This window comes from Monodelphis domestica, chromosome 4 (assembly GCF_027887165.1).
Source record: "Monodelphis domestica isolate mMonDom1 chromosome 4, mMonDom1.pri, whole genome shotgun sequence".
NCBI classification, from domain to species: Eukaryota; Metazoa; Chordata; class Mammalia; order Didelphimorphia; family Didelphidae; genus Monodelphis; species Monodelphis domestica.
The window spans coordinates 330,093,789-330,120,422 of record NC_077230.1 but is presented as its reverse complement, the minus strand read 5'-3'; the positions used below and the strand labels follow the sequence as shown (position 1 = coordinate 330,120,422).

Sequence of the window (26,634 nt, the reverse complement as noted above, 5' to 3'; positions counted from 1 at the left end):
GTTCAACTTGAGGTGATAACTCCCTTACTTACCCATCCTCACATCTCTTTGAATTTCACTGATTCACTCATTTATTCATACAGCAAAACTTACTAAACCTATACAATGTGCAGGGCAGGCATACTAGACAGTAAGGAGGGGTGGGATCAGGGGCAACAAAGCTTAGATAAATTATGTTCCCTGATGTCAGAGTGCTTACAGTCTAATTGGGAAATATAACACCATAACACTAACTATAATATCAAATAAGACAGACCAAGTGAATCAGGCAGGTAGACACATTCTCTTCCCTTTTATAACTTTGAAGACCCATCAACTGATCAAGTTGTTATCCCTTTAAAAACAATGATTTATAAAAACAAAAACAAAATAAAACAAACAAAAAACAACAACATTGCACATTCTACAGAAAGGGCCAAAAATTTACTTCTAAAAGATCCAAACCTTTTCTTGCTTGGTATCCTATAAGGGGAGGGAAGAAGAAAGAGTCCTTAGAATAAAGTGACAAGTAGCTCAGTGGATTTGGTTCCAGATCTCTCATCAAAAAGACCTGAGTTCAAATTCAGCTTCAGATCCTTGCTGGCTGTGTAATACTGGACAAGCCATTTGACCACTATAAAGCTCAATTCCTTCATCTATAAAACAGAAATAATAATAGCAACTACTGAACAAGATTGTTGAAAGGATCAAATAATATACTATATATAAAAGCTTTTTTTCAAACCTTCAGGCACTACATAAATGCTAGCTATTATTAATATAGTTATAATCTGAAATAACATCCCAAGTATCCAAGGGATGGCCTCAATTCAAAATGCCTGTTATGTGGATACAAAGACAAAAATACTTCCTGCCTTCAAAATGCATACAGCCTTCTGGGAAGATGCAATGTATACAGAAAAAAATACATGTTAATTTAAGAAGGGAGAAAGAATTAATAACTGGGGATTAGGAAAGGATTCATAAAGAAAGGACTACAATGGCTGAGCCTTGGAGAAGTTAAAGATTACAAGAAGTGCTTTGGGGTCATGGAGAGTGAAGTATATAAAGGCAGGAGATGAAATAATAAGTCTGAGGAAATATTAGTCCTTTGAGGTTGACATGGGAAGGGAAAAAAAGAAAACCTCCTTCCGCACAACACATTATTTGGCACAATTATTGGAGACCAAGTACTATTTTTTATCTTCTTTCTCATAATTCCAAACTCATATTTCCATCTGCCTACAAAACATTTCCCTCTTCAAGGTCCTCCATGGACCTTTAGCATCACAAGGTCTAGAAAAGAAATCTTTATCTACTTTCCAACAACCCTCTTTCTGTGGCAGGTAGGTAGGTGGGTGCAGTGGATAGTGTGTTGACCTTGAAGTCAGGAACATTTAAGTTTAAATTCAGCCTCAGATATTTACTAGCCAAGTGATTCTGGGCAAATAACTTAAACTCTTTCTTCATCTGTAAAATGAGGATAAGAATAGCACCTTCCTTCCAGAGTTGTGAGAATCAAATGAGATAATCATTGTAAAATCCTTAACACAGTATCTGATCCATAGTAAATGCTATATAAATGTCAGTTATCACTATTATTATTGTTTTCTTCATTGTATTTCTTTGAGTAACCGTTATTCTTTCAATATCCCAGAGTCAGAACTTTAACCTCAAGAGTTAAAGTTTGACTTTAATTCTTTCCTCTCTTTCTCCCTATATAGTCAATTGCCAACTTTTGTTGTGACTAGTTGTGCTGTTTCTCTCATATTCGTCTCTCCCTTCCCATTCCCATAGTAGTCACCCTGAATCCCCCATGTCCCCTTATAGCATGGCATAATAGAAATCTGAGGGTATTTGCCATCACTGGGTTCAATGCTGGTTGTGGAAACTCCTTGGGCCTCATATCCCCAACTGTAAAATGAGTAGAATGGCTCCTAGATTACTCTAAGGTCCCTTCCAGTTTGAAATCTATGAAACTCTATTATAGCCTCTTAATTATTTCTCCTGCCTCCAACCCAGCCTTTTCTAATCTATTGTGCACATCACTGTTGCCTGAGGAACCTTCCCAGGGCATCACTGCTTGCCTCACTCCTGTGCCCAGAAACCTTCCTTCCTAGTTCCCCATTGTCTCTTTAATAAAATGCTGCATACACTTATTCTGTAGATGTGGGAAGCCTTCACAATCTGGCCCCAGCCTAACTGTTAAGATTCATCCCATGCTACTCAGGTGCTCATCACTGCCCTCTGGTGTCTCCCAACTTTTGCTCATGCCATCCCTCAAGCCTGGCAGAGACTCTTCTCCACCTCTCTTTAGGGAAATAGCTCCCTTCTAACTGGAATGACTCCCTCCCAAAGGGCAATCAATATCTCTTTCTTAAACATTTCACATTTTATTTTTCCTTTGTGCTTCACACATAGCGGGACTTAATGACTGCTTATTGACTGATTGACCATTCAGACACCTAAGCTATTTTTTCCTAAAGCACAAGTCCCACCATGTCACTTCCACTCCATAAACTCCCTATCACTTGTGGGATCAAATCCAAAACCCTCTACTTGGCATTTAAAACCTTTCATAACTTAGAGCCACTACCTAATCCTTCTAGTCTTCTAATACTTTCTTTACTCCCCATCATAAACTCTTGTATCTAGATCCTCCTTGCTATTCCACACACAAGATACTCACTCCTGGGCCCCAGGCACTTTCTCTGGCTGTCCTCCATGACTAAAATGATCTCCCTATGTCACCCCTGGTTCCTGGCTTCCCTGAATTGGTTAGAGTTTCAACTAAAATCTCATCCTCTTATCAAGTAATAACATTTGTACAACCCAATGGAATTGCTTGTCAACTCTGAGAGCAGGGAAGGAAAGAAATGAATCATGGAAACATGGGAAAATATTTTAAAGTTAAAATAAATGAAATAAATTAAAATAAAATAAAATCTCATCTTCTATCTGAAGTCTTTGTGAACTTTTTTTCCTTGTGGTCTCCCTCTTTAGATTGCAAGTTCTTGAGGGCAGAGATTGTCTTTTGTCTCTTTTAAACCTTCAGTGCTTAGCAGGGTGCCAGGCACATAGATGGCACTTAATGAATGTTAATTGACTGAGTGCTTTTGATACTTTCTCTTATAACATCCTTGTATTGTTACCTTTGACTCCCTTAGGAGTTTAAAGACCTTGATGGAAAAATGTATGCTATCTCTACCTTTCTATCTCAAGAGATGAGTGCCATGTCATATATATATATATATATATATATATATATATATATATATATATATATATATATATACAGAGAGAGAGAGAGAGAGAGAGAGAGAGAGAGAGAGAGAGAGAGAGAGAGATTTTCAGAAAAAAAATTCCTGCATGGATTTGAAATTGTGCTTCTCTGATCAGTTCTTCTCTGTGTAGAAAGTTTTTAGAACTCTCCCTTACTCTAAACAATGAACACTCCAAGTGAAAATCAAATTGTTCCATAGCACACAAATACAGCGTTGTAAATTATTCTGAAGAAAATAAAGGGGAAAAGAGTTGAACCAAAGATGTGCTAATTTAACTAATTTAACACTTTGGTAAGTCTGTTTACTTGTAACAGCTTGCTGATTGATAATTGGTTTGATTTATGTGATCATATTTGTATTGAATTTTTTAAATATGCATATGAGCTCTACAAGAACTTTCTCTCCTATAGGACATTTGTGCAAATATGAAAAAGATGAGCTACTTGTCTTCCTTGAATTATTTCTCCACTATTATCATCATGAAATGGTGAGGATATTTGCATCTATGCAATTTATTTTCCTTAGGAATTCAGCCAAGGACCTGATCATAAAGTAATTGACTATCCCACCAAGACTCAGTTTCAATCAGTATTCATGACAGCCATGGATTGCTAGACAAATTAATTCTAATTATCACAATTACCATTATCACAAGTTCTTTTTGGAGGTTTAATGGTAGACCAGTAGGGTCACAATCTGCCATATACAGTATACTCTTTTACACCATATCAATAATATTGGGCTAACTGGGAGGGAAAAATGTGACATGTCATAGAAATACATAATTCTCCAAGGGTCTAGTTTTGCTTTCATAAGGCCTACTGAAGTTATGGAGCAGCTAGGTGTCACTGGGGATAAAATGCATAGAATTCTTCCTGAGCTCAAATCTGGCCTCAGACACTTAGTAGCTTTGTGGTCAAATCATTTATCTCTCTTTGCTTTAGTTTCCTCACCATAAAATGATCAAGAGAAGAAAATGGCAAACCAATCTAGTATCTTTGTCAAGAAAATCTCAAATGAGGTCACAATGAGACAAGCTCAACTAAAAAATGATTAAACAACAAATGAAATTATAGTCAGATATTTATATATGTCTATATTAAATCTACACAAATATAAATTGATGATATATTATGATATATTATGAATTATCTTGTGTATAATGATATATATTATACCTAAAATAATATACAAATCATATAATATATAAATTTATGTATGTGTATGCATGTTCCCACCTATTGGATTTGGAAGTAGACAGAGTTTCTAAGCTCATCCCCTCCAAGCTCCTATTTTTGTATATAATATCATCTGAGACACAAAAATGTTAAATTACTTGCTTGCAAAAATGTAACCCTAATTAATAGCAGAGCCAGAATTTGAATATATATCCTTAGACTTCAAAATTGATCCCCTTTCAACTTTACCATGCTGCCATTTTATTTTAAAGAGATTGTTATTTAAAAATAATTTGTTGTGTCTATTATTTTTCTGACATTGTCCTCAAAATTATGGCTCAGTTTTTCAGGTTAGTTTTAATTGTCTTATAATATCCAATATAACTTTAGTATATTTGTATATTTAAAAACCCAATATAATTAAAGATATTTAAGGAAACTAGGTTTTTAGATCATTTTTTTTCTACCAAGAACCATTATGCATCATGTGAGTACCAAAAGGTTAAATGGGTCAGAATCAAAAACAAATTCCCTTATTCACTGGAAAAATTTATACTAAGGATCATAAGTCACTAAATCAAAAACACAGAAAGAACTTAGTATTATTATATTTTTATGTACTGCTTTAAGGTTCAAAAAATACACACATGTGATATGTTTCCATATTTTGTACATTTATATAATGTGATATGATATTTATATAATTTTATAAGTCTAACATTTCAATTCACATTATGTAAAATTAAAGTAAGACAATATAATATTTATTTATATATATTTCTTAGTTTTATCAGGAGAATCAAATGAGAGAATATAAATATATACACATACACTTATTTATATACATACTTACATAGGACACTTCATTAGGCCTTATCAAAACTAAACAAGGCCACTGAAGAACTGGATTTATATTAAATGTTGCATTTTTTTCTTCTCAGCTTGAGATTAATGATGTGGCATAAAAGGCAAAGTGTGCAAAAAGCAGTAAATTGTGGCCACACTGGTCTGCCATTAAACCTCCAAAAGGAACTTGTGGCAATTGTAATGGTCAGCTGGAATTTGTCCAACCGTCTATGGCTGATATCAGTACTGATTGAAAATGGGTCTTGGTAGGGGTATTGAATTACTTTGTGACCAGGGCCTTAGCTGACTTCCTAAGGAAAAGAAAATGCATAGATCCAAAGGTCCTTACCATTTCGTGGTGGTAATGGTTGAGAAATAATTCAAGGGAGACAAGCAGGCCATCTTTTCAATATTAGGATCAATGATTAACAGGAGAGCATGTCTTTGGAGAGTTCATTTGTATATTTAAAAAATTCAAAACAAATATGATCACATAAATCAAACCAATTATCTACTGCCAGGCTGTTCCATGTAAACAGGCTTACCAAAGTGTTAAATTAGTCAAATTAGCACTTCTTTGGTTCAACTCTCTTCCCCTTCATTTCCCTTAGTATAATTTACTGCTTAGTACTGTGAAACAATTTGATGTTCATGTGGATTTTTTTTAATATATAGATAGAGACTATAACTTAGAGTTGTGAAAATCAAATGAGATGATATACATGCATATATAGCATGCACACATACACACAGCTCCTCATTTGATTACATAATTATGTATATAGATGTCATATGTGTGTATAGATTTCATATATTTTTCTCAATTGATTCTCACAGTAATCCTGAGAAGGATTCTTACTTTTTAGATTATTATTCTCACTTAACAGATGAAAAAACTGAGGCTAAACAAGTTAAGTGTTTTACCTGTGTCACACATCCAATAAGTATATTAGATACTAGGATTTGAATTCAGGTGTTCCTGACTCTAAACTCCAAGTCTGCTACTCATCTGCTCCCATAGTCATCTTCTAGGACAAACTCCCTATTTCACAGATGAAGAAACTGAGACTCAAGAAAATAATTTGCTCAAGGTCACACAGTTAGTAATAAAGCTATAACTAGAATCCAGGTACTTTGGAGTCAGTTTATTCACTATACTTTTAATATTCATAGACAAAGAACTTTCTGTCCAAGGGTTTTTTTTTTAGTAATTAGACTCATATTCCAAGATTTACAAACAATAATTCTTTACTACCTGTAAGTAATAGTAAGTGTGACATAATTTTGCAAATCTTCCAGTGATTCTTATTAGCATCTTTTTCTTTTTGATTTGCTCTCCCTGAAGCTGAATTCACATTTCCATTTTAAATCATCATTGAATGATTCCAGAATAATAAGGTCTTCTGTGGCTCAATTAAGTTTTCTCTCCATTAAATCACATTCTTTTTTCTTTTAAATAATATTTTATTTTCCCTCATTATATACACATACATGCAAACTGTTGTACGGAAAGTAGTGAGATTTTGCATGGCAGTGGCATAAGACCAGCAGGAAGATTCTAGAATGTTGGAAAGAGTTTAGGCTGAGAGAAATACAGTTGGGGGGTTTCTGGAAAAACTCTCTGGAGGTACCAGCCATACTACTTTCCTTACAACAATACCTTTATATTTCCTATCTACAGTACCTAGGCATTTCTAAATACATCCAAATTAACATTTGCTTTATTTTATAATTTTGAGTTCCAAATTCTCACTCTCTTACCCTTCCCTCATCCCTGAGACATTAAGCAATTTGATATGTTTAATCATATTATGCAAGAAAACAGATGAAAAAAGAATGAAAAATATAAAGTGAGAAATAATATGTTTGATCTGAATTCAGACTTGATTAGTTCTTTCTGTGGAGGTGGATAACATTTTTCATTTTAAGTTCTTTGGAATTGTCTTGTAGCTTTCTATTGCTTAAAATAGCTAAATCATTCATGGTTGATTATAGTAATATTGCTGTCACTGTGTATAATGTTTTCTCAAATTTTCTCACTTTACATCAGTTCATGTAAATCCTCTTAGGTTTCTCTGAAATCATCTTGCTCAGCATTTCTCTTAGCACAATAGTATTTCATTACAATTATGGACCAAAACTTGTTCAGTCATTCCCCAGTCTATGGGTATCCTTTCCATTTTTCCCACCACAAAAAGAACTGCTATAAATATTTTTTTTTATAAATCAGTTCTTTTATCTTCCCTTCTTAAAAAATCTCTTTGGGATAAAGACCCAGTAGACCAATTGTTTTCAATGAAAATAATAATAATGAAGTGGAGATTATAAAAAATAGGGCAAGGGCCAAGCCAAGATAGTGGAGAAGGTACACAAGCCTATCTGATCTCTACCACATTAATCTCCAAAAAACTATGATAAAATTCATCAGAATGAATTCTGGAATGGCACACCATGCAAAAAGATAAGGTGAAGCATTTTTCAGCCCAAAACAACTTAGAAGAGTGGCATGAGGAACCAAGTATACTGGAGTGGAGAAGGAACATAGCCCACCACAACAAACCCAACCTGAGCAACAGCAACCAGCCTTAGACAAAGCTTAAGTAGAAGCAAAGGCTTCAGGAGCTCCATAAGGGGGAATCAGCTTGGGGGTCCTATTGCTGGTTCTGGTTGCAAGATTCTTGATGTTCTGTCCATAAGCAGATACAAGAAGCATTCCAGGGGCATACTGTTGCAGGAGGAGACTAACACTTACTGGCACTTCCAAAAACATGAGAGCAGAGGATCCTGGTCCAAGTTCCAAGTCATAAAAGAGTGTATGTGGTGTAAAAATGGAGACTTGAATCCAGGACTTCAATCCCCAGAAGTCCTTGCTCCACTTCCCCAGAATGCTTTGTGATCTCACTGAATTCTCACCTGAGCCGAGAGCAAATTATGATATAAAGGGTCTCCACCATAGGCAGGCTCTCTTCTCTTCCTGTCTCCGCTGGCAAGCAGATGTGTTTCATGATGTGAGTGAAATTGAATTGGGCCTTTTGGCCCACCTGGCACATGCCTTTCTTATTTGTATTTTTCTTAAATTCTCAAATTCTTAAATTCTCTCTTTAATAAACCTCTAAAAATATCATACTCCTTGCAGAGAGAAACTAATTTCTACCTGCCTCAGTTTCCCCAAATTTTAATCTTTACAGTTGTGACCGTCAGGCCTAAAGAGTATTAATCACACCTCTCCTTATATCATACCAGTTTGGAAGAACTAAAAGCAGATAGATTCCCAGAGCCAGCACTGAAGGCAGCTGCACAAAGCTTGTGAAGCTTGGACTAGTGCTCCTTTCACTTCAGTTAGAGATCCCAACTTTATCAGCTTTGTAAAATTAAAATAAAAGAAAAAGACAGGAAAATGTGCAAAGAACAAAAAGAATCTCAAAATAGAGTTACTTTAGTTACAGGAAAGACCAAAACACAAACTCAGAAGACGACAATAAAAACAAAATGGCTTTATCCAATACCTTCAATAAAAAAACACTCAAGCCCAAGAAAAAGTAATGAAAGAGCTCAAAAATATGTTTTAATCAAATAAGAGATATAGAAGAAAAATTGGGAAATGAAATGTGAATGATACAGTAAATTTTGAAAAAAGAAATAGCTTAGTAAAGGAGGCATAAAAATACTGAAGAAATTAATATCTTTTAAAAAATAGAATAGGCCAATTGGTAAAAGAAACACAAAAATGCAATGAAAAGAACTTATTAAAAGTCCAAAATTGACCAAATGGAAAAAGATATACAAAAGTGTACTGAAGAAAAGAACTTAAAAGCCAGAGCTGTCCATATGGAAAAAGTACACAAATTTAGTGATGAAAAGAACTTTTTACAAAGTAGACTCGGCCAAATGGGAAAAGAGGTACAAAAGTTCGCTCAAGAAAATTATGCTTAGAAATTAGAGATGAATTAGCTAAAGCTAATGACTCCATAAGGTAAATTATCTCACATAAAAGAAGCATGAAAAAGCTTTCACAGTGGAGAGAGAGGTGGGAGAGGAAGAGAAAGGAGCATATGAACCTTACTCTCATCATAACTGGTTGAATGAAGGATGAGCACACACAATTATTAGGACATAGAAATCTGTCTTGCCCTATAGTACAGTAGCAGGGAAAAGGGATAAGAGAATGGGAAGCGGGGCTGATAGAAACGAGGGCAAATTTGAGGATGTGGTGATTAGAAACTATACAGAGAAATAGGATGGAAAGTAATATACCATAATCATAATAGTGTAAAATTTTTACAAGTCTCTAGTAAAAGCTTCATTTCTCAAATACATAGAGAAATGAATTGAATATATAAATACAAGTCATTCCTTAATAATAAATGGTCAAAGTATATGAAGAGGCAGTTGTCAAAGTAATTAAAAGTCTCAATAGTCATACAAAAATGCTCTAAATCATTGTTTATTAGAGAAATGCAAATTAAAACAACTCTGGGGCACCTCCACCTCAGACCCATCAGATTGGCTACTGTGACAGAAAAGGAAAATCACAAAACTTGGAGGGATTGTGGGAAAATTGAGACATAAATGGAGAGTTGTAAAATAATTCAGTCATTCAGGAAAGCAATTTGGACTTATGCACAAAGGATTAAAATATAGTACATATTCTTTGACCCAGCAATACTATTATTAGGTCTGTATCCCAAAGAGATAAAAAAAGGAAAAGAACCTATATGTACAAAAATATTTAAGCGAGTTGTTTTTTTTTTGAGGGCAAAGAATTAGAAAGCAAGGGAATATGTATCAATTGGAGAATAGCTAGATTATAGTACATGATTGTAAAGGAATACTATTGTGCTATAAGAAATAACAAGCAGGGGCAGCTCAAAAATACCAGGAAAGCCTTACATGAACTGAAGCAAAGTGAAATAAGCAGAACCAGAACACTGTACACAAGAATAGCAATACTGTGTAATGACCAACTGTGAATAACTCAGCAATACACTGGTTCAAAACTTTAACAAAGGACCCATGATAAAAAATGCCATCTGCTTCCAGAGAAGGGGGATGGGGATTGGCTAATAGAATTTGAATCCAGACCAAATAAAACTTTTCACTTCATTTAAAAAATTTTTGTTCATGTTTTCTTCCACAAAAGGATTAATAAGGGGAAATGTTTTATGTGATTACATGTATAAAATCTAAATGGGATTGATTACCATCTCAACAGGAGTTGTGGGGTTGGGAGAGTAAGAACATAGAGAATGTGAGACTTGATATTCTTTGAAAAATGTTGAATACTGTTTTTATATGTAATTGGGAAAAATTAAATAAAATTGAGAAATGAAAAAAGATGAAGCAACAAAAATAAAGTCTTTTTCATATTATACATGTATATGTATATGAATTAAAGTGAAATAATAAAAAGAAATTAAATGAATTTTACAAAGAAAAAAATTCCCTCATACCACTCATTAAGTAAGCAATGCAAATATTACTATCCCATTTTATAAATAGTGAATCTGAAACTTAGAGCAATTAAGTATTTTGCCCACTTCATAAAGCTATAGAAAAGGAGCAAAGCCAGAACCTCAAGCTCATTCCATTACAGGGACATTGCCATCCTAAAAAGTAAAAAGGATTACAAATCCCAAGAAATCTTTTCTTTGCTGTTAAACTATTTCATGAATTCCTTTAGGGTCAGTTTTAGCTCTATGTCACTTCAAAGGCAATCAAAAGAAGTAAAAAAATGTAGGTATAGCAGAATATACATACACTAAGTGGTATAATGTCTCAAAGCAGTTTCCACAATCACATTCATTCTCTCTCTGAGAAGTATTAATGTGAGTCATTTCATTGTTTGTTTGTTTGTTTTTTGCCAAACATTAGCTCCCACTTCAGCCTTTGGAGTTCTTGCTTGTAACAAGTTTTGTCCACATCAAATCAATGCTACCTTTTGTTTCATTGTATATATTATATATAATGCTATTTAGTCATTAATAATGGCTCCAAAGTACAAGAGCAGTGATGCTGGTAGCTCTGATATGCCTCAGAAAAAGAATAAAGTGCCTAGATATGTTCATATAGGAAATATTTATTAAATAATGGAATTCTCTAATATGTGTCATTTCCAACTTACACAAGGGTCTTGCAATGTATGGGCTGTATAAAATGAGGTCCTAGTATATATTGTTCTATATATAGTTCACATATGCTCACATCTGTGCATGTTGTTTTCCCCCTGTGCAATGTAAGATCTTTGAGAATTGGGGTTCTCATTTTTGCCTTTGTATCATAGGAACCAAGTATGCATGATGCCTTGCAATAAGATGTACTAAATCAATATTTTCTGAATTCAATCTACCTATATATTCCCTGAAACATTGCAGGTCACATGCATGCCAGCTCCATCTATAGTCTTTCATCTGTTTTCCCATACATTCATCATATCATTCAATTCTCTTGATATCTTATGGATATCAATGGGCAGTGTAGACTGCTATGAAGCATCATTGCCATCCAGAAAGCCAAATCAATCCCCAGTTACTTACCTGATAGGGAGTTGAAGAACTAAATAATAGGAATATGGCTAACCTCAATTTTTCCAAGGCTTTGCCTTACCCATAGCCATTGTTCTTGTATGACCAACTGGAAAGGTACAAAACAGATTTGGGTTGAAAAATCTTACATTGTATTCTTGACCTAGTTGTTGACCCATTGATAGAAGAAATAGAATACAGACCAGAGTTTAAACCTTTCCCCAAGAATGGTTGAACAAATGGATGTAATAGAATACTATTGTGCTGTAAAAATGAAGAGGGATGGTTTCAGAAACACGGAGGAAGTCTTGTATGAATTGATGAAGAATGAAATCATAATTTATATAATAACAGCACTGTAAAAACAAATAACTTTGAAAGACATAACTAAATCAATTCAATGACCAACTGTGATCTCAGAGGACTAGTACAGAAACACGTTCCCCATCTCGAAACAAGGCGATAGACTTAGAGTCAAGATCGAGATGTGTTTTTTTGCATGTAGACAGCAAGGACTTTGTTTTACATGACTTTTCATATTTGGTAGAAGAGTTGTGCTTCCCTTTTTTCTTCCTTATTTTTCCCCAGTGAAGGGAAGAAGGGAAGTGGGAAGGAGAGAAAATAGATTTTTTTATTCATTGAAAATAAATTACTGGACATGGTGGTACATGCCTGTAATCCTGCTACTGGGGAGGTTAAAGCTGGGGAATTATTTAAGCTTGGAAGTTCCCAATGCTTAGTCAATTGGATGCCCACACTAAGTCTGCCACCAATGTGATAAGACCCTTAGATTAAGGGACCACCCTACTGCCTTAAGAGTGAACAAGCCCAAGTTATAAATGGAGCATGTCAAAGCTCCCTTGCCAATCAGTAATGAGATTGGTCCGAGTGGTCACTGCACTTTCAGACTGTGTGAAATAGAGAGGACCAGGCTTAAAAATAAATTTCAAAATATTAAAAAAAACAATTTAAAAATTCTTAAATAAATCCATAAATCTTTCCCCAAACTTGTCCCAGCACAGAGATGCTAGATATGTGACTGGTCTCTAAAGTGCACAGAGGAATTGCTGGAAAATTAGCCTGCCTTAGGAACGTCTGATAAATTAACAATTAAATTTATAGAAATGCTGTGGATCTCCTTGCTTTATAAAAGGATTTATGCTAGGATTTCTCTAAATATCAAGTGTGTCACTGCATTTAAAGGATGACTCACCTTACAGAGACTTCCTTTACATGTATTTTTTTTTTTCCAAAGCTCTTGCATAACGCCAGCCACACACAAAAAGCCATATGGGGCTCTAGGTCTGTAACTTTGAGTCCAGTACAGGCTGCCTGCTTTTGACACCCAGTACTGAGAAGGATCCATATTATGAGCAACCTTCTGGTAAGTGTGTTTTTAGGGAAAGATTGTATTTACTACAGATGTACTAGCAGATGATGACTGCTATGAATCATGAGATGAGCTTGTATTTTGTATTTGGAAGATGATATTTTCTTAGATTTGAATACAACTACAGAAACAAAATTAAATCTTAAATGACTGTTTAAATTATGTTTGTGATAGTAAGATCTAAAATATTATTAAAAGGATATATTTAGGGGTAAAAAGCTGGGTAGCTTAGTGGATTGAGAGTCAGGCCCAGAGATGGGAGGTGAGTCCTAGGTTCAAATCTGGCCTCAGATACTTCCTAGTTGTGTGACCCTGGATAAGTCACTTCACCTCCATTGCCTAGCCCTTACCACTCTTCTGCCTTGGAACTAATGAACAGTATTGATTCTAAGACATAAAATATAGGTTTAAAAATAAAATAAAAATTATATTTATATAGGACTAGTTTAAGAAAGAATAAAATGCCATCATTGCATATTTTCTTATCAAGTCCAATCTGTCCAATAAAGCATGGAATTTACACATTCATCTCTTCTACTGGATCATAATCCTCATGAGGTGAGGAGTTGAATTTTAATCTTTGTGCTACCCTGAGTGCTTAACAAATGACTCTTGCTAGGGAAAGGGCTTAAGAAACAAATGCTGAATTTGTTTATTAATCATTAATTAATATTTCAGCCCCTGAACCAGGTTCAAAGCAATATGGCAGGCACTGGAGGATATAGATGAATAAATTCTACTCCTTAAATCTGGAGCTTATGATCCAACAAAGCAGATATGAAATTTATAAATGGATAGATATACTTCATTGAATTAAATATTCACACTTTTTTTACACTCTAAAGTGACATTTTTTTCCTCCCATAAGACAGTCAATCTCTCAAATCTCAATGTTTTCATCAGCTGTCCTCTGTGCCTATACTACTCTTCCTCTTCACTTCCATCTTCTGGTTTCTTTTAAATCTTTTATTAAATCCCATTTTCTGCAATAAGCCTTTCCCAGTCCCTCCTAATGGGAGTGTATTTCCCTTGAGATTGCCTACATTTTACGTGTATAGGTTTTATTTGCATCTAGCTATTTGTATGTTGTCTCCCACATTTGGAATGTAAGCTCCTAGAGGGTAAAAATTAAGCTTTTGCTAATTTTTTTGTATCCCCAACACTTAGCCCTATGCCAGGCACACAATGCCAATAATAATAAAAACTTATTGACTTAACTTGACATAAATATACAATAACAGTAATCTAAAAGGGACAATAATAAACCATGTGAAGTTAAAGTTAAAAAAAAGGAAATGTTATTTAAATATGAAGAATCCATCATGGTGTGGATAGTGCTAGACGTGACAGCAGAAAGATCTGATTTCAAATCCTGTCAAGTACTCTCTGGCTGTGTAACACTAGTCAAGTCACTTAACCTCTAATAGCCTCAGTTTCCTCATTTGTGAAATAGAAGTGATAACAAAACCTACTTCCAAAATTTTTGAGATTCTCAAATAAGCCTTCACATCCAGTGAAATGCTTTGCAAATCTTAAAAGCACAATACAGATGTTCCTGATGATTATTATGGTGATGATCACTATCATTATAATTATTTTTATTATTACTTATAAATATATATCATTAAAGCAGTCAATTATTATTCAAGTTATTAGATTATTCATAATCAACTATTAAACAATTTCTTAAAAACACGTTGAGCAGCTGCTATATATATTTTGTTGTTGTGGAGTCATCTTAGTAGTGTTCAACTGTTTGTGATGCCATTTGGGGTTTTCTTGACAAAGATACTTGTCATTTCCTTATCAAGTTCATTTTGCAAATGAGAAAATTGAAGCAAACACGGTTAAGTGATTTGCTCAGGGTCACCCAGCTAGTATCGGAGGCCAAATTTAAATTCAGGACTAAAGGGTCAGTGCTCTATCCACTAAGCCACCTTTCTGCCCCTCAGCTACAATATAGAAGGTGCTAAGCTACGGACTAAGGATATAAAGACTAAAAATAGTCTCTTTCCTCTAGGAGCTTATATTCTCCTGGGGGGCATATATGTACCCAAACATAAAAATATACAAATTACTGATTGGTCTTGATTAGTGTGAATATTTAATCCCATGAAGTAGTTACATTATTTGCTCTGTACTTGGGCATACAGTAAGTGCTTAATAAAATTCTGTTGATTGATTGATTCAAATTCATGCAGCATATTTCCATTAGGCTGGAAGCAATTACCATATTTTATGTAATTATAACTTGGAATCGTGAGAATTCAAATACATGTGACAACTTCGTGACTTTCATTATTTTCACTGATTGGAATCTTGCTGTAATGGAAAGTCACTTCAAGAGGGAGAGTGTCCTATGGGAATCTGATCATTGGGAATCTGAAAAGGTTTCCTGTAAGAGGGAACCCCTAAACTGAGACATGAAGGGGCAAAGGGGCAGAGGAAAAGCCTTCCAAGGATAAGGGACAGCCTGCTCATGGAATCAGAGAAAGGAGAAAGGATGCAGAGTCTGGAGAACAGGAGGCAAGCTTGTTTGCCTAGAACACATTGTGTGTGAGGAAGACTAATAGGAAATTAATCTGAAAGATGTTGCAGCCAGATTGGTCAGAGAAGTGGGTATTATTTTCTAGAGATGACAGAAAGTCACTAAAATGTTATGATTATTATTATATTATATGTACATATATACCTATATATAGGTACACATATATATCTATTTATATACACATATGCATTTTAATATATTCTATAATATATAAGTATATGATATATACTATTTATATACTACATATAGCATATTTATCAAGAAACTTCTATATATGCCTATATACCTATATAACTATATATTATACTATATATTTATATACTATGTTATATTTAGTATACTATATGTTATACACCTATTATGTAAACCTTAAAATTTCTTAGATTTATAAATGTTGGAAATTTCACCATTGGGAAATTTCATACTTGAAAAATTTCCTATTGATAGTGGGAACTCTATTGGAATGTGAACCCCATTGGCATGGGAGGTTCCTCCTCCTCCCTTCTTAAGTTTACTTTAGGACAGAAACCTTTTACTGAACAATGGAAAGGGCTTTGACCTATGCTTAAGCATAGAACAGGAATTTCTTTGAGTCATGATTGATTTTAGAATTGATACAATAAAGATACTTGGAATGACAGAACCAGGTCTTGGAAAAAACAATTTCCACCCCACTCAGTCCTAACAGGATTTAGGAAGGGCTGCAGCAAAGGATCAAGATTTAATTATTTGAGAATATGACCTTCAACAGACATGTGCGAAGCCACAGACCTCTGGGCGGTCCTGGGTTAAGCTAGAGCCACCATTGGCACAGGGAAGACATGGACAGTGATTGGTAGATGTGAGAACTGAGGGGAGGGAACTTGGATGGTTTCCTTAAAGATAGAGGGGTCTGAGGACTGAGGGTGGTTGGTTGGAGAGGTTTTTACTCTGAGAGGTGGTGCTTTGAGAGTTGGCTCTGAAGGAAGCTGGAGGTGGAGGCCCCTGAGACTGTTTCTCCATTTTGGTCATGTGAGTGATAGGGACTGATCTCTTTTCTTTGCCTCAGCTATCTAAGGGCTTGGGCCTTTTGGCCCAGCCTAAACAGAAGGGGTATTTAAGCCCTATTCCCTTCTCTCCCCTTTCTCTCTCCCTCTCTCTCTCTCTCTCTCTAATTCCTTTATTCCTCCTGTTTGTAATTAAACTCTATAAAAAGTTGACTGCTGACTTGAGTTTTCATTTAGGAATTACATAGCTGAATACCTTGGTGACCTTAAATTAATATATATCAGTCTTTTAAAGTGATTTCCTTGTCACAATTATGCTTTGCAAATATACAGTTAACCACTATATGGAAACTGAATTGGAAGGACAAGAGATTGAAGCTAGAGAGACCAAATAGAGGGCCCTTGCAATGATCCTGGTGAGAGGTAATAAAGACCTCAATAGGATGATGGCCAATTAGGGAGTGTTAACTCTGCTGTCCTTTATGATATACTCTGAATAATACCTCTTCCTTTACTTCTAGATCAGTAGTTTTCATTAGGAATTCTTTGGGGTTTTATGACATTAGCCCAAAGGATTTGTGCTCAAAATTCTTTCATGGTGCCATAAGGAGTAAATAATTGCAGAATGCTATGGGTAGCATATTAAGTTTCCCTGGGAGTTCATATTTTAAATTATTGTTGTTGAAAGGAGTTTGTAGAACAAAAAAAAATGTTGGAAATTATTATATTAGATGGATGGTTCACTCACCCTGTCACTAAAAATAACTCCACAGTCCCTAACCAACAATACCCTGCCCAACTTCTATAATTTCTTCCCGGTAGGTTTAGAAGACTTAGCTCAACTGGTTAGAAATCACAGGTGCCAAATCTAAGTGAACAGGTATCAAATGGAAAAAACAAGACTAAACAAGTGCTAAGTGGCACAGTGAATAGAGCTCATATCTGGCCTCCAACATTTACTATCTTTGGCTCTGGGCAAGTTGCTTAACCATGTTTGCCTCAGTTTCCTCATTTATAAAATGAGCTGGAAAAGGAAATGGCAAACTACTCCAGTATCTTTTTCCAAGAATATCCCAAATGGGGTCACAAATACTAGAACACAACTGAAATGGCTGATGAATTGGGTGTGACCCAGAGCAAACAGAATAGACCAAAGTGGAGCATGGAAGAGAATAATTAAGAAAAATCAGCCAATATATCCTTTGACCCAGCAATATCATTACCAGATCTATAGCCCAAATAGATAGAAGATAAGAAGAAAGGACCTACTTACAAAAATATTTATAGCAGCTTTTTTGTGGTGGCAAAGAATTCAAAACTGAAAGGATATCCATCAACTGGGGAATGACTGAACAAGTTGCAGTATATGATTCTAATGGAATACTACTGTGCCATAAGAAATGACAAGCAGGACAGTCATAAAAAAACAAAACTGAGAAGACTTATATGATGTGATGCAAAGTGAAATGAGCAGAACCAAGAGAATGATATATGTGAGGCAATATGTGACTTCTTTCACAATATGATGAACATGGAAATAAGCATTGCATGATAAAACAATGTAACATATATTACTTGGTGTTGTGGGGAGGAAGAAGAAAAGGGAGAGAGGGAGAGAGTATGGATCACAAAATGTCAGGAAGAAGGAAGGAGGAGGAGGAGGAGGATTTCAATTGTTCATGTTAACCTGCTAAACACAGAACATGAGGATAGCCCCAGGATATTGAGCAGTAACCAATTACAAGAGCAGCCTAATAATGCTGCTTAGGAGAATTGGCTTTTGTGGGGAGAACACAAACAATTCCTAGTTAAGTGGAACATTTGATGATCCCTCTTTTGTCTCCAGTGGATGATTCTGCTTCAGTTCATCGTGGTTTACAAATTTGGAGTACAGAAATAATTCCATTTTTGTAATTCAAAAATTTGTCACTAAATTGTTTCCATTTCATTGATTTGTAGTGTATTAAGACTGGAAAGAACTTTAGAGGCTATCTAAATAATTAATTTTTACTGATAAAAATACTAAGATAGAGAAAGGGAGCATTTCCCCAACAACTCTCCAAGATGGTTGTAAAGAAACCCTGAATTTCAAACCCCAAGTTTTCTGACTCTAAATCTAGCAATATTTTCTATGTTCTATTATACCTGCTTCATTATTGATTTAAAAAATAATTCTGACTATTTCTACAAAAAATGCTAGCTACATTGTTATGCTTCTCCATTTTAGCAAATTTATCTAATGTTAGGTGAGCATCATCAAAGTGGAAGAGTATCTAATCTATGTCCGTAAAAGTGACTAAATAATATTTGCTTACATTTATATCGTGCTGTCTGGTAGAATATAAAAGTATTATCATGTCTTTTTATATATAAGGCAATAGAGAGGTGAACTGATTTGTCCAAGCATAGTCATATAACTAATAAACAGCAGAACTGAGACCCAAATCCAGTTCTGGTAATTACTCTGGTCTGTCACTGACACTTAATTATCTCCTTAAGGTCTTTTTTTTAAACGTTATCTCCCATCTTAGAATCAAGTTCTGAGTATTTCTTCCAAGCCAGAAGAATGGTAAGGGCTAGGCAATGGGGGTTAAGTGATTTGCCTAGAGTCACACAGCTAGGAAGTGTCTGAGGCTAGATTTAAACCCTGGACCTCCCATCTCTATGCCTAGATCTCAATCCTCTGAGCTATCTAGCTTCCCCATGGACACTTTTTTAACTAATCCTTTGTGATAGACTATGACTATTTCATGAAGCATTTCAATTCATATGTAGAATCTTAAGTTAGGAAATTCTTCTTTACTCTAAGCTACCATTTTCCTCTATCTAATCTCTACCTTTAGTTCCTATTTCTTTCCTTCTCTTGCCACTCAGAATAAATCTAATTCCCTTCCCCAACTGACAACTCTTCAGACATTTCAAAAGAAATGATCAGCTTCTGACTCTGTTTTCCAGACCAAGAATTCCAGATCTTTCATCCAGTCACTATATGATATGATTTCAAATGCTCTTGCCTTCTTGGTTTCATTCCATTGGCAGCTACATACTTATTGATGTTCTTGCTTAAATGTGGTGCCCAAAAGTGAATAAACTACTTAAATAGTTGACCTGAAATGCTACCCTTTTGAGCAATTGTTTCTATGATATCATGGTTGTTCTGACATGTATTTGAATTATGTTGTTTTGATTTTTAGTAAAAAGTATTGTCCCTATAATATTAACATAGTAAGGATTTGTGACTGTTAAGTAGATCATAATCTAACCATAAATTTTTATCTTAGAGAGTAGACTAAAAATCAAAAAGGTTAAGGAAGTTTCCCAATGTTCTATTTTGCTTGTATTGCCTCCATTTATAGAATGTAAGCTCCTCAAGGCAAAGGGATAAGCTACTTTGGTATTTGTATGCCTGGCACAAGGTTGGTGCTTAATCATTGTTTGCTAATTAAATTTTTCATTTCATCATTCACCAGGTCTGATATGGTCCCATAGCAAAAGTTTCCAGAACTCAAATAACTGGAGTCAATGAGGCCAGCCATCTTAAAAGAAAGAGTTTGATCATTTTAATCAATCTTTTCCCTAGTATGACATTACTGTAATCATTTCTATCCTCCAGGGTTGTCATATAGAAAAGTGATTAGATTCTGCTTGGCTTCAGAAAACATAATTAAGATCAGCAAATGGAAAGTATAGAGAAGTTAATTTTACTTCAACATAATGGGGGGAACTGCCCAAGAAGTAAAACTATCCATAACTGGAATCAGTTATCTTGGCTGATAATGAGTTTCCTGTCAATGGAAGTGTCAAGCAAAATCTGGATGAGCTGTCAAGTATTCTGTAGACAGGTTTATGGTTCAGGTAAGGCTTGCATGGAACTTCTGAATTTTCCCAACCATAAGAATCTATTATTCATATGTGAAATATCAATCTAAAAAATATCATGCTGGATAGAAAGCTGGTCATAAAGTCAGAATAACCTGACCCTCAATCCTACTATTCATATGACCCCACGCAAGTAATTGAAACTCGAATTTTTCCCTCACCTGTAAAGTGAGGGTAATAAAGATTGTTGAATAATCAAATGAGATGATACATTTAAAGCATTTTGCAAACATTGAAATGCTGCATAAATGTATTATTATTACACTTTCATTATTGAGTACAGGTTTACATTGTCAAAATATTTTACCTTCTTTATAATTATTAGTGATAATAGCAACAACAAAATAATAAAAATAGGACTTCGTGTTTATATGTTGTTCTCTAGTTATAAAACACTTTAAACACTACTTATATCTTGTTTCCCATCATACAACTCCTGTGATGAAAATTAAAGTATTGTTATCACATCCATTTACTGGTGAAGAAATCATCTCAGTGAGGTAAAATGACTTCCCAAAAGTGACAGAGTTGGTATATGATTGAGAACAGATTTGAATCCTAGTCTCTTGACTTCAAGTAAAGTGCTTTACTACACAGTATTGCCTCTCTTCTAACATTTAATATTAAGAAAGAAGCCCCAAAATGTGTTTTTAATAATGGATCCTATAATTTACTCTAAATTCTAGAATTTGGAAGTGAAAAGGGACATCAGTGGTCATCTAGTCCAACTTCAAAATAATTCCTATTACCTAATTTTCCTATAAATATTCCTATATTCCCTATACAGAAAATGCAACATATGGACAACCAGCCTTTGCTTAAGTCTTCCAGGAAGGGAGAGCACAGCAACTTGTATTAAAAATTGTTTTTTTTATTTTTTCCTTTTATTAAACCTAGATCTGCCTCTCAGAAACTTCCAATCCTTATTCCTTATTCTCCCCTCAAAGAAGAAGCAAAACATCTTGAATCTCTATTCTACAACTCAGCCTTTCAAGTACTCACAGTTGCCATCATATACCCACAGTGGTCGCTACTCCAAGCTAAACAACCTTAGGTCTACTTTATCCTATGTCTTGGTCACCCTTTTAGATACCTACATTTAATCCAATTTATAAATGTCCTTCCTAAAACTCTGGTGACCAGGACTGATTACTTCATATCCATAATTTTTGTTCTTGTTCAGTGGCTTCAGTTGTGTCCAACTCTTCATGATGCCATCTGGGATTTCCTATGCAAAGATACAAGAGAAGTTTGCCATTTCCTTTTCCAGCTCATTTGACAGGTAAGGAAAATGAGGGAAACAGGGTTGTCCAGGATCACACAGATAGGAAGCATCTGAAGTCAGATTTGAACTCAGAAAGATGTCTTATTGACTCCAGGCTAGGCACTCTATCTGCTACTCTACTTAGCTGCCTATATCCTTAATTAGTATAAAGATAAAGTAACAGTCATATTTACTTATTAAATCTAATTTGCACATTAATAAAAATAAATTTTCATCATATCAATATAGGCACAAAGAAATGCAGTATAACTGAGAGACAGTTGAATTTGAAGCTAGGAAGGTCTGGGTTTGAATTTTGCCTGTGTGACCCAAACTAAGTTAATAATTTTACCTGAGTCTGTATTTTCATCTATAAAATGGGCATAACAAAAGCATTTACCTCATGTTGTTGGAAGGATCAAATGAGACAATGTATATAAAATACTTTAGAAACCTTAAACCAAGCATATGAATGATGGAGGCAGTTTTCATCACCAATGCTGATTTAATGTAAACTGTCTTGGAGCTATCAAAAAGAAGCAAATTAGAGTTTAAAATCTTCAAATCTATTAGTCAATTTATCCAACTGGAACCAACTAATCCCTGATTGATCATAGCACACATAATTCAGAAAAATAAAGAGACAATGTAAAATGATATTTTCTTTTTTAAAGTATCAACCAAGTTTTCAATTGCTCCAAATTGTTATGTTTTGGAACAAGGGAACTACAAAACATAGTCAAACTAGACTTTTTGACAGTCACCCAGCGAAAAATTAACTAGAGAGTAATAGCCTCAGGATGAGAAAGAATAAACTGTGACCTTTCCTTGCTTGATTTTGAAAACATGACATTTTCTTATCTGACTTCATTACAGTTATTTTGTTGATGATTTTATTAATAAGCAAATGAAGAAAATAAATGAATAATTCAAAGTGTGCAAAGACAAGAAGAATAAAAATAAAATAATACCCCATCTACATTATAGGCATTATCAATTGACATAAATAAGAAGTCCATTAAATTTAAGTACATCAGCCTTAGCATATATGTGTCTCCTATGCCATACTATGCCATCTAAAGAGTGCAAGCATTGTATATCATCAGGTGAAGGGGCAAGAACTGTGCTCTCATTAGACAGCGCACTAATTTGAGGCCTTTAAAATTCATCTACATTTCTTATTTCACTGAGAGATGGTCATGGATGAAAATTTGACACTTGGCAGATCTTCTCCATGTGTCTATTGATTTGGCCTGCCATGTCTGATGGGTGCCCAGTCAATGGAGGGTGCTAACATACCTGCCTCAGATTCGTGAAGTAGATCACCCATACAGGAATAATAAAAATGGAGGTAGGGAATAATTGTGCCTGCGAGTTCTTCCCAAAGCGATAGTGATTTCTCATTTTCACCCGCTCAGTTTATGAAACGGAAACATAAAATTTAAATGGCTGATAGGATAAGACTAACATGGAAAATATTTGATTTGAGAGGAAATTCTCCTCTATTTACTAACAATTCTCTACTTTTCTAAGTTCCCTCTAATTCAAGAAAGTCAATGTCAATATTCCATTTGTTTTTAAAGTCAAGCAACTTCTCATGTGGTGGGTAGAAGGTCAATTTAGGATTAATGTTAGATGTTTTTCAGGAAGGCCTAAAGGTATACTTTTCCTCCCCCCTCACAAAAACAAAAATGCAGACCATGAGGATTCTCCAATCAGCAACAATATGTCAAGTCACACTAAACCTGATTGGTTTCTTTGAACACCAGAGACATGTACAGCTTTCTGGTTTTTAAGTGAAAGCTAATTATCATGCTCAGAAAGGCTAATCTGATGTAATATGTCAAAATGATGTGTGTACTCTACTACTACTTAATGTATTTCAATATTGAGCTATTAATAGATGAAAAAGCAAAGCCTGTTAGAAAACATGGGCACGCTCTCTTTTTGCTCTCAATGTCACTTTAAGAAGTTGAATGTGAACAAACATATAGACCCTTCCACCTAGACAACACAATGCCCGCAGGAGTAGATGAGAATGATCACTTTAGCTTGTAAACTGACAGTACAGCTCCAATCTGTTAAAATACAGAAACGGAATAAGAACGGAAAGATTTGCACAGACAGACAATACTGCTTCCCCATCCTACCTTGGTGGTGACAATGCACAGACAATCCATCCTAAAAATCCTTCCCGCGGCTCAGTAGGTGTAAATCGCATGAACCAAATCAGCAAAGGTGAGAAAAGGTTTTTGGTAAATAACAAACACAGCAGCTCAGCTGGGAGTCTGCACAGAAGGCTTTTCCAAGTGGGCCCCTCATGGGGAAACTGGAGTCCTCCTCCACACAGCGGAAAGCAGGCAGGATTCTCCCAAGCATCAGAAAACCCCCCTCGAAATCCTCCCTAGCCAAACTTCCAGGTGCCTCACTGGATTGCTCGGCTGCATGGTCCCCCCAAGTTCATTGTACGATCCAAAAGGCTCCTCTGAGCGTCCTGCACAATTGTAACCGGCAAGATACGAGCTACGCCAGGCACTAGAGAATCACATTTCAGCTCTAGCTCTTGTTTCGGAATTCTGAGATCTGCAGTTCCCCTATACCCATAAGATTGGCTTTGCCAAGTCTCTCCCCCCCCACACACCTTTTTTTTTTGTCTTCCCCCTCCGTTATTTCCTACTAACTCTGAGTAAGCATAACATGTGAAACTACCCGGCCCATCTATCAAAGTGCTGTCGCTTGGCTGCCAGAACAACCGCTTTGGGTAATAAAAGCTATTTATTACGAGCCCAATTCCTGTGAGCCTTCATTACTTGAAAGGTATGCCTGGAACACTAAGGTGCGTTCACCACTTCATACATCGCAGCTCAAATCACTCGGAGTTACCCCAGCAGCTTCTTAGAAATGACTAACAGCTGGATAATTAAGATCAGGCAGCAGATAAAAAAGAACCAGAATTGGAATCAATATACAGCTTAGAAAAATGTAACTTTCCACCTTTATTTGCCTAGGATTCTGTGTGGGCAGTAATGTATGCAAACACACGCTGAATGCCACTCGACCTGAATATTTCAACAGACACACGTGTGTCTATTTAATCGGAGGTAGGGGGTGAGGATGGGGGTGGGGTGGGGAGGGAGCCGGAAACTTTCAGGAAAGTTTGCCTTTGAAAAACCAAAAGATGACTTCTCTCCCAAACTTCCCACCCTCCCCCCCCCAACCGTCTCTCCACTTCCCTCTGACTTTAGCTGCTCTGGTGTTCCTCCTTAGTTGGCCATAGGTTCAGCCTTCTTGTTTACAGTCCTGCGGAATTTTGCAGCCAGCTGGTTGCCCCCAAATCCCTACCTTTCTTGCAGCTGAGCTGGTGCAGCCCTTCAGATGCTTGACAAGCGTCATGCTGAATAAATGAGGTGCTGTGTCGGCCCTTTGAGTCTTCTCCCTCATGCAGAGGAGAAGATGGATCATGAGAAAGACGGAATGAGAGCCTGGACTGAGGGAGAGGGGTACCAGTGCCTCCTCTTCACTAGGAAGAAAACATACAGCCAACTGGACTGTTGACAGTAAGGAGAGGAAATGTCTAGACACCCATACTTTACCAGTTACCTTTTCAACTTGCAGGATAGAACACCCTCCACCCGGAACACACCTAGACTGCTAGGCTGAAATTTTTTCATCTACATAAGTGTGTATGACTTGTGTCTGTAGCTCTGTACACATACACACATGAATATGAATATACACACATATATCATATGTACATGTATGTGCATGTCGATATTTGTATCTTCTATACAAGTCTATATTGTGGGGAATCTCTAGTCAAGCATACATACATGTGTTGTACAACATGCATGTGCATGTGTGCTTGTAATATACACATATGGTTTCCATAATAAACCTTTCCAAGAAGTGAAGGATGTTTAAGAACCCTCTAGCTTTTGTGAATTATTCAAGTTCATATATGCATGTGCATATATTGATACAATTGAGAGAGAAAGAGAATTTGGTAACCGTGTATATACTAAATAATATATCCCAAAAGTCTTAAGGCAGTTTTAAGTTATTAATAGCCTAAATTAAAAGTTAAATTAATCTTTAAGAGTTTAAAATGAAACTAAGATTTTTGGGATACCCTATATAAATATCTATTGTTATTATTATTTTTCATTGTAGCTGCTGTCCTTTCTGGTCTGCTTTCTTTGTTCTCTGCTTGCAACTTTTGGGAAATTAATTATTTCTTCACAGTAGCTACACTCTCTTGGGATAAGGAAAACCCCTTCTGTTACTTTTTTTTTAGCTTCACAAACAAGCAAGTGTTTTAACCTTGCCTATATACCTTTGGAATATGTGAGATAAATGTCTAAATAGCTACTATAAAACCAAAGGGTAAAGAAACTTTCCTTGCCTAAACTTTCTTTAGTATAATATAAAGGCATTTAATTTAACTCACTATTTCCTACACAGATCATGTAGATGGCTAATAAAGTTAAGCTAGATTAGACTAGAAAGAGAGCCAGATGTATGGCCTTTGAGAAATTATGCAGCATTTTTAATGACCTCAAGTTTCTCTCTGAAAGAAAGTCTTCCATTTTAACATCATTGTTCTTCTAATGACGGTTGCTGCATACCATGGAGTCATGCAATGCCACATCTCTGAAAATAAAAGTTGTAGGTCACCCAAAGTCAAATGGAATAACATATATTGGGTGAATATGAGCAGGCTGCAGTATAGTGCCAATGAAAAAAGCTTGGGGAAAAGAGT

At 35.5% G+C, this 26,634-nt stretch overlaps 1 protein-coding gene across 4 annotated transcripts in view; it reads right to left on the bottom strand.

The window, feature by feature from the left end:
* Nucleotides 1–24,814, bottom strand: part of DLG2 (discs large MAGUK scaffold protein 2) — a 2,177,398-nt gene extending 2,152,584 nt beyond the window's left edge. For all 4 annotated transcript variants that reach the window (XM_056825173.1, XM_056825188.1, XM_056825175.1 and 1 more), the window contains exon 1: nt 24,026–24,814. In XM_056825173.1, coding sequence (XP_056681151.1) covers nt 24,026–24,055 — 30 coding nt within the window. In that variant the 5' untranslated portion in view covers nt 24,056–24,814. The remainder of the gene's footprint in view (nt 1–24,025) is intronic.
* Nucleotides 24,815–26,634: the final 1,820 nt, after the last annotated feature.